The 11,882-nt window shown below is 39.5% G+C and overlaps 1 protein-coding gene across 1 annotated transcript in view; it reads right to left on the bottom strand.

Moving 5' to 3' along the window:
- Positions 1-38: 38 nt before the first annotated feature.
- LOC145766497 (A disintegrin and metalloproteinase with thrombospondin motifs 9-like) overlaps positions 39-11,882 on the bottom strand; it is a 52,831-nt gene continuing 40,987 nt past the window's right edge. The window contains exons 23-41 of the mRNA XM_082578222.1: positions 11,608-11,772; positions 11,269-11,497; positions 10,984-11,114; positions 10,379-10,558; positions 9,711-10,019; positions 9,149-9,262; positions 8,890-9,045; positions 8,632-8,808; positions 6,761-6,937; positions 5,792-5,962; positions 5,427-5,609; positions 4,552-4,737; positions 4,246-4,482; positions 3,679-3,773; positions 3,231-3,364; positions 2,455-2,546; positions 1,929-2,033; positions 1,352-1,443; positions 39-774 (exon numbers count right to left, since the gene is read on the bottom strand). Coding sequence (XP_082434348.1) covers positions 771-774; positions 1,352-1,443; positions 1,929-2,033; positions 2,455-2,546; positions 3,231-3,364; positions 3,679-3,773; positions 4,246-4,482; positions 4,552-4,737; positions 5,427-5,609; positions 5,792-5,962; positions 6,761-6,937; positions 8,632-8,808; positions 8,890-9,045; positions 9,149-9,262; positions 9,711-10,019; positions 10,379-10,558; positions 10,984-11,114; positions 11,269-11,497; positions 11,608-11,772 — 2,937 coding nt within the window. The 3' untranslated portion in view covers positions 39-770. The remainder of the gene's footprint in view (positions 775-1,351; positions 1,444-1,928; positions 2,034-2,454; positions 2,547-3,230; positions 3,365-3,678; positions 3,774-4,245; positions 4,483-4,551; positions 4,738-5,426; positions 5,610-5,791; positions 5,963-6,760; positions 6,938-8,631; positions 8,809-8,889; positions 9,046-9,148; positions 9,263-9,710; positions 10,020-10,378; positions 10,559-10,983; positions 11,115-11,268; positions 11,498-11,607; positions 11,773-11,882) is intronic.

The raw sequence follows: 11,882 nt of genomic DNA, 5'->3' as shown, positions 1-11,882 counted from the left end.
ATCTTCAAGGGATTGTTTTAATGCAAATTGAATAAACGGTCACCCTACCACAGTGGTGAGGCAATGATGCTGATAAACATGAAAAAAAAAACTACAATAGGCGCTCAAAAAAATTGTTTCAAATGAAATACGACACGAAAAGGAGGCAGAAAATCGGGTTATTTTACATCTGCTGCAGTGGTGTTAAAATAACACGATTTTCTGTCTATTTACCTAGAGAAAAAAACACGTTCTTTTTACATTAAATTAATGTAAAAAGGACGCCTTTTGCTAGCCAGGCAATGACAAGGACCAGCCTCGATTAGAATCTATGAAAAATACAAATAAAAGAAGTAAATAGCAGCGCACTCATTGAGTCGTTGGTGTAAATGAGGTATTCATTTACGCATATGACGTTGCACCTGAGTAGGCACACATCCACGATTTTGATCACGTGACCGGTATCATTGCTGTGACTGACATTTTGACTTGGTGCATAGTGGAAAGTGAATATGCTGGCGTTTGGAAACCACAGAAAATTTTGGCACAACCGTCACACACTGAAGTTGAAATGTGACGAAAGCGATCTACACATCAGGTGAACTTCGTGTACTGAGGGTTTACATAATTTACTATCATTCCTATAGGCTAAAAGTACCATTGTAATCCGCGCATGCACGACTTGAACATCCCATTCAGTCTGCCACGGGCAATTAGCATATTTTGATAAATACGGTTTGGTTTCAGGAACATCTTGAGGTAGAAGAGTCTTCTGGTCAACAGAAGCATCATCACCTGCAAAAAAAGTTAGTTTAAGTTTTTGGCAAGCGACAGTGTTTTGGTTGTCCGCTTAAGCGATAGGCTCTAGATTGGCGATTCAATCAAAAGCCGCTCTCAGTTGGTAAACTTTTTTAATAAAGAAACTACGGTGAGTGACAGTATTCGGTTGGAATAAACTTCTACAAGTAGGCTATGCCAAACTGCAAGTGTTAAGCTTCCAAAAGATTTTTTTCGTGTAGAAATTATCCCTCCCAGGTTTCTCGACATGCTACAGAAAGGAAGTGATCACATAAAATTTTATCCCGTCGTGCCCGAACTGCTACCACTTTTCATCGACAGGGCTATTTGAAATTGTAAAAAAAAACAGGCAAACAGTGGATCACTTGATTTTAGACTCCCCATGGACTGCACTACCCGGTGGTTTCAACACAGTTTACCAGTGCGGAAATATATTTAAAAACTGACTAAAAAACAACAGAGCTTCAAGTGTGAAAACGCCAAACGAAACTACTAGGCTACAAGTGCAGGAATAAAGATTCCTACAAGTAATAGCATGAATCAAACTTTGCCACTCTGCTACTGTACCACTTACCGGTTATTGTAAACGAGAGCAAGTCCAACTAAGGGGTCGGGTTGACATCTGCTGCAATAGCCTCCACACATTCCCGCTATCGTGTCTCCACTCTGTTAACAGATTACTGAAATCAACGCAGGTTTCACACCGTTTCTATGGCGACTAGGTAATTGGTAGATACGAGTTCGACACCCTATCGAGTCATACCGAAGACATAGAATAAATGGTAGGCTACTGAATCTATCTCCTACCTGGTACTCGGCATGGCGAAGTAAGATTCAGGGATAACAACATTGTTTTAAGCTGCAGCCTTACGGCTGCGCTGAATGCAACGCCAGTCTAGATATCTACCCAAGAATTTAGAATGTAATTTGAAAAAATGACCATCTTTTATACAACAGAGCAAAAATAATGTCATCTTTGAAATCTTCAAGGCAAAACCAGGGGTGCAGACTGAGAAAGAAATACTACCGGACTGTAATATTTTAAGGACAATGACCACCTCTGGACAAGGCACATCTTTTGAAATTTCCAACTCCACAGCCCCGGTTTGCACAGCAGGCTATAACTTCCATCGAAATTAAATCAATCTTACGTGGCTTCGGTGAATTCGACGAACGGAATCTATGCCATAAGAGCGCCATCTAGTGTCAGAAGAGACCGCAAAGCCTGTACCTTTGAAGTTGATTCGAAATACACCCTAGAAGTAAAACAAAAGTTCAATATCTACGAAAACATCTTGTTTCAACTACATTAGAAAGTGTATGTCATAGATAATCATAGGTTATGTAAGTTAGCCTATTGGATAAATTCTCTAGGCCCAGTAATCAAACAATGCAAAATACCCCGTATAATAACGGATATTGCAGAAGCGGATGAAAATTGCTGATCTGCACAAGTGCGTTATATGAAATTTCTACTTCAATTTGAACACCTTATCGGAAAATATATTTTTAGAATGATTTGTACAAGCAGACCATGTGAAACTGTTAGGATCATACTAAGCGGATTTCTCAATCTTGGAATACAGACTCCCACTCTCAATATTCCCCAGTTATTGGATAGCGGTAGACCTATTTGTTGTGTCTTCATGCTTGAATTTTCACTACCGAGCTGCTTACCTGCGGACAGTTGCTCCTGCTGTAACAATCCCCAGCAACACCGAAAGGTACCGACTTCCCAAACCTTGTTCGTGCGAATGAAAAATCATTTGCTAAAAATAAAACAATCGCTTTAGTTTGTTCTCCTATCCTGTAGGGGTCATAATAAGTGGTAATTTTTTATGGTTTGTAATGTAAATGGGTAATATTTCAAGCCCACGTTAAATTATAATTTGAAGCAATTGTTTTTCACGCTTCAGTGCGCACTGACAGGACAGCTGTCGTGACGCAATTATCTGGCGTCACCTTCAATGGAAAAGACATTGGTGATGGCATTTCTAACGTGCAAAGCTAGCAGCAAGATACAGGTATGTAAGGTTGTTGGATAAGCTTGCTAAAAGAAAGTTGATCTGAAGGTTAATCTAAGAAGAAATTATGAAGCTTCCAATAACGTAGTTGGAGAAAAGAATTTTTTTTTTAACAGAAAACAACAAAGTGTAGTTTTTCTTAAGAAAGGAATGAGCCCCAACATCACACGGTCATTGTTTGTTTTGTTTTTTTCAAGAAAATTACCACTCATGCGCGAGATTTATTAAGCTTGAAACAAGGTCAGTTTAAAGATTGTCCGTTCATATTTGTCGAGTCATCACTTTATTTGAATAAGAAGTTTAGAAGCGAAGGCATACGTGTTTGGTGACAGCTCTATAAACACGACTTAACTAATTTAGTTTATTACTCCATTTATATGTTAAATCTGTTATAGTTTGACCACACTAAAAGCTGTACGATCTACTTACCCAAGATCCTCATTCTCATGACGTCAAATCGAACTTTTGTAAACGCGGTGTACCCTTCGTCAGGGTGGTCTCGATGACATGCACAATTCGGATCACGTGACCCATTCATCGGGCAAGTGTCCGCGTTAATCAATCTAAATTTATTTTCGATTGTTAAAGGTTTCAAAGCAGTTTTCTTTGTCTTAATTTTATATAATCAGAAGAAAAATTATGCTCCAGTGTAATAAGCAGGCAGACTTTAAGTGGAAGTTGTGCTATGTATGATGTGTAAAATTTCATTTTATTCAGTCGTGTCTTATTTGGAACTTCAGAATCACATCCCGGAGAAGAGTTTCTGCTCAGTATCTTGTAAAACATTTCTCCTGTCTTTTTGCTTTCCCAAGTTTATGACAAGTTGGTAGCCTACATGAGAAAAGCCAACATATTGCTTATTCACAGCTGTCCAAACCTGAAGCCGAAGATTTCCGAGTAATTCTCTTCTTCGCCTTTCGCTAAAGTCAGATATTCAAGCGGATGTGACGTATTCATTCCCTTGCAGTAAATCTAATAAGCATAATTGATATAAATAAATACTTCAAAACATAACCTAGCCTACTTATCAAACTTTTATAAAAATACTTCACAATGTAGATATTACCGACCTGTTTTAGCCTGATGCTGCAAGTTCGCTGTGGTAATAGCGAATTGCACTAGCTTTCGGAACACAGTTTCTTAATCATGTGCTATGACGATCATGTAGTTTGTCATAGCGCATGATTGACTAGGAAACTGTGTTCCGATTTCCGAAAGCTAGTGCAATTCGCTAATACCACAACGAACTGGCAGCATCAGGCTAAAACAGGTCGTTGATATCTACACTGTGAAGTAAGCAACGATCATGGTGCTAAAAGCGAAATTCAAACTATTTTATAAAATAGTTTAATCCAATCTATGGTAGACAAAACAGAAGTTTCTTTACTTTTATTTCTCATAAAAGTAAGACATGCTCAGCAATAGCTTTTAAACACTAACAAACCTTCGCCATCTTGTCTTTTACTTTCAAAAAATACTCTCCGTCTTCCGTCACGCTCTGCTGAATTTTGAGATGATGACACGACACAGGAACACAGGGTTTATTACTACACTTGCGTGAGCGGTCAGGCTGAAAGGAAGGCATCGCCTGGCACACCCTGTCGTGTTGAGCCGCCTGTGTGTACCTCTCCGAACACACAACCCGCCTGACCGAGGTTCCATCACCACAAGAAGTGGAACACTGCAAAGAAAATTCAAAGTTAAACCGTGTAAAATTCAAAAAAAAAACATTTGATGACGTCATGCTTACCTCACTCCAAGGGCCGACACGCCAGTAAACGCGGGAATCACAGTTTCCTCTGTCGCAGTCTCTCATGTCATATGGTCTGGTATCCACGTCACAGCTACTGACGTCTACTTCGGTATAGTTGTTGGGGCTGACGAAGGAACATTTGACTTCACGTCTTTGTATACCTGGGCCACAGGTAAGCGAACACTGAAAATGAAAATATTGGAAATTACCGACTGATCAAAAATGCTCAAAACAACAGGTACCAGTTCTTGATCTAGCGGTTGTGCTTGATCTTGAAGCAAAACTGATACATGCTTGAGCAGCAGTGAAGTTCACATAAGTACACTGCAGTATACATTAAGTAAGGATAAAAGTAAAATACAGTAAATATGTGAAAATGGCAATATGATATGTATAATAACTCTATAATAATATATAAAATGTTAAGTTTCTGGGCAGCCGATTTGTAGCATCGAATAGACATCGAATAGATCGCTGTCTATTCGATGCTACATATCGGCTGCCCAGAAACTTATCGTTTATTGGAGGTCTTATGGCTAGCGTGGAAGCTACACCGTTATGGTTAGCGAAGCGCAACTGCTGCTCGCTGTACTAGTGAGTGATCAGCCTTGTGCTGATGGCTGGGAAGAACGTCCCTTCTTCACAAATATATCAAATGGTTATAAGTGAAATATGGTAGTAAATGACTTGACACACGTGTTGACATTTACACCGAAAAAAAAAATCGTTTTCATCGTCCTTATTTTTGAGTGCAAATCGATGGTAACGACAGCCCTGCCTATACATTAAGTCAGGATGAAAAGAAAGAATGGACCAATGGAAAAACCTTGATATTGAGAAACTCAACTTCATGTACAATTCCATATCCTCACCTCTGACCATGCTCCGATCTTCCAGGAAGCTGTGCAAGGTCCTGTGCCACATTTTCGAAGAGATGCGGGCCTCTCTTGCTCTACCAGCCGAGCACATATAGTCACGCTTGTCACCCGTTCGTCCCCATCACTTCTACACGTTACACGACGTGTCTGGACACCTTCTCCACACGACGCGGAACACTGAAAATATGAAAAAAAGATTTAAAACTATCAATTTAGAAAAAATCTAATTAACATAACTATCGCAATGCAATACACAACTGTATTCACATTTCCTATTTGTTTAATTAAACTGATTAATGTTGTTTTTTTTATATCAGAATTTAAGCTATTTTTAATTATAAAATATTTCTGTAACTTACAGGATTCCACGGCTCAGCAAACCAGTGATACGTCGAACAACGAGTGACGTTACACCTTTTCACGTCATCAGGCCTGCTGCTTGCGTCACAGAGCTTATCCACGATCACTTTTCTCTTGTATCTGCAGTTGACTCTTCGTACCTGGATGCCCGATCCACAAGTGGCCGAACACTGTGGAAAAATTTTAATGTCGATTTATTGTCACAAAAACTTTACATCAGAAACGTAATTTGGTTATGTCCACCTAGAAAAGTTACTGTTTTTTTTACGTTTCAACATACGCCAACGTTGAAATGATGCAAATGGGCAACGTTGGTTATCTGAGACATTCTCAGACAGTAAATTAGTCATTTTACATTGAGTTCATGTAAAAAAAAAAAAAACAATTGAATTGTTGTTTGGGGTATTGGTGTTGTAACTTTTAGCTTTGTTTCGCAGTTACTATTGTTTTTAACGATTACATTCGTTCATACCGCTGATCATATCATCAACGATTGTATCATATTTTACCAAACAAATGGAGTAGAACATCTGCACAGGTGTCGCAAATGATGACGTGTCTCGGGTTGATGAGACAAACGACTGAATGCCTCCCAGCAGCCTCTCGGTGTAGTCTAACAATTGGGTTGGATAAAAAGAGACTCACGGTTTGAAGACTCAGACTACAACTGATGACCACAACTGAAATCTGTCCTGTTACTGCTCAAGCTACATTCTAATTCATGTAACCGCGAAGCACTGACAAACGCAAGCGATAATAACCTAGCATAGCATGTTCACTTTTCTGCACCATCAAAGCAATGCGTTTATTCATAAGAAACGAAGTCATTAAGAGATGTTAGCCAGTAGAGCAGATAAAAATGATTGTTCAACAATCTAATAAAATAACAAAATTGATAAAACAATGAGATGTCTGATTCCTGGTCATGGAACAATATCAATAAAACAATCTTTTGGTGCTTTGTTTACCTGATTCCATGTTCCCGTTCGCCATTTCGGACATTTCCTTTGTTTCGCACAGCGACGTCTGGACTTAGGTTTTCCTTTCCGCGCGTTGGCGCAATTTACATCAGAAACTACTCTATTACTTCTGTCTGCACAGTGAATCGTACGAGTCTTGACACCACGTCCACATGTGGTAGAGCACTGTAACATCACAAACCGTGGCGTTAATTAACGGTGATAAGACATAAAATTAAAATGAAATATTTCAACATTTTCTTTGGTTCTTTTACAAATATTTTAATTTTGAAATCCGAGCACACAAGATCTTTCCCCCAATGGTCTTTTCCCCAATGTAGTTTCTGAGTATTGTACTCTGACTTTTAAAATGAAAAGGCAGAGATAGCCAAACATAATGATGTGGGTTTGGGGTGTATTTTTGTATAGTGAGTGAGGCTTACTCAACATTCCCAAAAATAAACACAAAAATAACTCAATAAAGGTGATACTGTATACTGTATTGATACCAAATTATCATATCAACTAAAGAAACAATAGCAACAATCTAGCGTAAAGTAACATTTTTTTGACATATGGCAGAGAAATCCATTAATTGGCCTGAAGTAACAGATTTTGTGATTAGATTTGACAGCGACTTGCACAACAACAAAAATTACACTGTGATTTCGAATTGATGGTATGGAATGTTAATGAAAAAATTGATTTAAGCCAACTTGCACAAATTTCCTCTTCGCAAGAGAAAGAATGCTACACAGCAATAGGTCGCTAAATGTATCTCATTACTCAATACTCAGAATTCCACAAAAATGATATCGAAGCAAGTGGTTCTGCAACATTTGCTGACTGGAACCAACGCAATGGCAACACGCAACAGTTACCTTTTTTTTGTCGGAAACAAGCTAATACCGGCAGATTTAAACCAAGTGGAAGGCAAGGAAGCCAATCTTGGAGTACACCACTTTCGGGCTTTGCCTAAAATACAACCGCGTGCCCTCGACAAATATCGAACAGACATCCTTTCAAACAGTGCTAGTGGATCAATCAGTCGACACCAGTGACAGTGTTTCCTGCCCAGTAGCCAGCAGAGTTGCCTTTTTTATATCTTTCTAACACCACTCGACGATGAAATGACTTAAAATGGGACTTTTCTGATTGCGTAAAACAAAGTTTTCTTTTTTTCTGAGCTGTACATTTTGCCGTGTTTTGATATTGTCTTACGTTTATTAAATGAATGTTCTTTAAGAGCCAAGTATGCGGTTGTCTGCAAGCGTGATTGGATTACATCAATGCAGACAGACTACTTCTCTGCAGCGTTCAGGTCTTTATACAAACTAGACAGTGTCGATGCACATAATTCTTAAACGCAAATAACCGTCTTTTATTTTTGGATAATATACACTTACATTTTATTTAATCACACACACACACACACACACACACACACACACACACACATATCACACAATGAAGAAACGCTTCCTAACATACAAATATTCAATCGCCATCTCCGCTTGCAGCAGATTTCCGTAAGTCACAGTTTTTATCTAGCTCGCCCAGTGTCGTCAAAGTGAGTTCGATCCTTACATACGTCAAGTAATGTCAACAAAATTGACAAACAAAAAGTAAAATAATTACATCGTTTAACGTTGACATAACATTGAAGCACAACACATACACATGACATCAGGCAATGTCGTTCAAAAAAATGCTTCACTTCATATACACAGCATTCAGTACAGAATACGAATAAACGGAATGCTTATTTTTAATTCTCCTCCTTTTTTATCTCTTGAAGAAATACGTCATTATTGCGTCAATATCGAAAGACGTCACGTCAAAACACGACATCATTTAACCGCGTTAGGTAGATTGCGTACCGTGCCCCACGCGTTCTTGCGCCATCGGTATCCCCCGGTGCAAGGTTTCAGACTGCACGCTCCAGTGGCGATTGGACGCAATGTGACGCTGCACCTGTGATCGTGCGTGGCTCTTCCGTCACGCATGACGCAATATACGCGTCGGGATCTTGTTCCACCGTTACAAGTTCGAGAACACTGAAAAAAAAAATTGAAATTTAAGTTGAGATCTCGGTTTACACTAAACGCCGGTAACTTTATCAAACAGTGCAAACTCACCTTTCCCCATCTATCATGGCGCCATCTGGGACAAGGCGTCGCATTACACGACTGCGTGCTGCTCGGTTTGTCGCTGCTGCACTGTGCCGAATAACCAGTGGCCGATTGGCACACGACCGCTCTTCTTTTCGTGCCTCCTCCGCAAGTTACTGAGCACTGTAGTAAACAATGTTGATGATCAATTTTTGAAACGGAAATTCTCATAGAGCAATGATAAGCCGAGGTTTACTATTTTTCAAAAAAAATTCTGGGGAATCACCTGCGACCAAGGTCCGGTTCTCCATTGATTTCTCCTCTGGATCACTGACGCGTCATTATTCTGTGACGTCACTGACGTGCGTGGTCGCACGACGTCGTTCAACGACCAACTGTTCTGCAATAAAATATTGGAACGTTGACAGAGAGACAACGTAATCAGGATTTACAGTTAAGGAAAACACAACCGAAGAAAAGTAGCGCGCAAGAAATGAAGATTTGGATGGAAATCTCAGACGTCATTCTTCGCGTTCACTTTTTCGTTAACTATTTGACTGCGTTCAATGGAATGCGATTTAACAACCTTTAAAATGTGAGTCCGGAACCTCCACTACTTGCGCAAGCACTAGACAACTTTTCAGTTTGCTTCAAAGCAATACAGTATGATCTATTTGGCTCTACTAATACCTCACTTCAATGAACAATACAAGCGTCTTAGAACATGAATGTAAATAAATCTAGCTTATCAACACCCTTTCAATACGCGTAGTGTTTACAAAAGAAGTTTAGAATCTTAGTCTATGAAACACTATTCGGCTTTATGCAGAGAATCAGAAGTAACCTACCCTCTGTATTTCAACAGCAGACGCTCCAGTTCTGGTAGAAGGTCTAAGAGTTGTAGACTGTGTCGTAGTGGTTGCTGGTGTGGTAGCGACTGCTGTTGTTGTTGTTGTTGTTGTTGTTGTTGTTGTTGTTGTTACTGTTGTTGTAGTAGTTGCAGTCGTTGTCGTCGTACACAGCGTGGGAGCGGCGCAACTCTCACGCTCAATCGGCTTTTCGTCGTTCACACAATGCTCTCCATCGCTTTGGTAATGGCCAGCGTAGAGGCAGCCGACGTAACGTGACCGCACGCCCAAACCGCATGTCACAGAACACTGAAACAAGAATAGAAACTGGAATAAGAACTCATTTTTATTTAAATTGATCAAAGTGGTCGAATCATTTTACTAATTCCGTCTGGCCTTGATTAACTTTTTCGCGACCAGCATCATTTGAAAATGATGCTCGTTAAAGATGCTTGATCTCTTTCAAAAGGAATGTCGCGAGATGAAAATTCTCAAGGCAGTTCGGACAAAGATTTGAAATTGGAAACTTTTTCATATTCAAAGAAACTTTAATTATCAGAAATCAAGACTAGGCAAAACTGCGTGATTTTTTCGAGTAAACTGTGGGAAAACACCGAGAGAGAAATAATTAAATATAATTGATAATAATGTTCACTGTTCAGCCTTACCCTGGACCACTTTCCAACACGCCATACACCGTCATCTTCACAAGGTCGAAGTTTGCATTTCTCTCTGGCCGCTGGTGCTCTGTCGGACGGGCCACACATTTCCTCATTAACTTCCCTCCCATTTCTATCTCGACAACTGACGTAACGACGTCTCAACCCTAGCCCACAGGTAGCGGAGCACTGCGACACAAAATAAGTGGGTGAACTTTTGTGGATGTTAGAATAAACAGCTAAAAGTAACAAGATGAAAGAAACAGTTTATTGCATTTGAACTGCAGAATGTTGTTGCAGAATAGAGAAAATCCTCAACATTGTTAACATATGCATTAGGTTTGATTAATTATGAGAGCATTAGACATCTCATATTTGTTTTGTTACCAACGAAGCATCGCAAAAGACGACGACATAGCTTTCAAAAGCTTTTCTAAACTACAAGTGTAATTTTTCTAGATTTTTAGTACTGTAATCTTTACTGTACTTTATAATGCCAACTGTTTTAATCCTTCTCTCTGCTTTCCACTAAATACTGCGTAGTATAGCCTCTAAGCACATTTTCACTTGTTTAAAACGTAAAAAATGTCTCCATCAAATGGACTCTTGTGTACCTGCGTCCATGAACCAGTTCTCCATCGTGGCAAATCCCGGCGAGTGTTAATTAGTGAAGCAGCGGAATCACGGTTGTAGTTGAAAAGAAGATTAGTTTCTGACGTTGCCGCTACTGTAGTCGTGGTCTCTTCTGAAAAACGTAAAGTAGACTAATATACACAAAAACGCATTCAAGTCACAAATAGATACGAACTGTGTCCCTTTCTAGGTTTTTATACCAACAAACACGCTATAGGCTACAAGGTGTTTAACACATGACTACCCCTTGACTACTTAAAACCTACCCTCCACAGCCGTTGCAGCAGGAGTTGGGTCGTGTTCTATCAGTCCCCGCCACACCAATGATTTATCAAAGCTTCTCGTGAGCCACTGACGGCAGTCACGTGACGAACAGACACGTGTATCTTGACGTAATGTGGAGGCATCACAATGAGAGTTGTCTGCCGTTCTTCCAACGAGGTTGACGCAAATGTACAAACGTGATGATGTTCCTTTTCCACAAGTAACTGTACACTGAAAAATAAACATTTGATTTAACTTTAAACAAAAAACGAAGGGATAAAATTTGAAGTAACAAAATCAATAGAGTCTTATCAAAATCTTCGTGGATAGAAATGAGTTACCGGTCCCCAGCCACGATATTTCCACTTCCAGCAATCTTGTTCCTTGCAAGTGACAGTAGATGATGGTTTAGTATTAGCATCACAATCATTGTCAGAATGAACTATATTGCTTGAACCGCACCACACTCTGCGCCTGCGCATCCCATTTCCACAAGATGTTGTGCACTGATAAAAACATGCAAACAATTGAATGATATTTGTCCAAAAAACTCACAACTTCACATAGCACAAATGGTGTAAAAATAAAACTATCCTGTGACGTTTCCAAAATACTG

The sequence above is a fragment of the Aplidium turbinatum genome, chromosome 3 (genome assembly GCF_918807975.1).
Source record: "Aplidium turbinatum chromosome 3, kaAplTurb1.1, whole genome shotgun sequence".
Classification (NCBI taxonomy): domain Eukaryota; kingdom Metazoa; phylum Chordata; class Ascidiacea; order Aplousobranchia; family Polyclinidae; genus Aplidium; species Aplidium turbinatum.
Note: the sequence above shows the minus strand (reverse complement) of the source record. Positions and strands in the feature narration are given on the sequence as shown.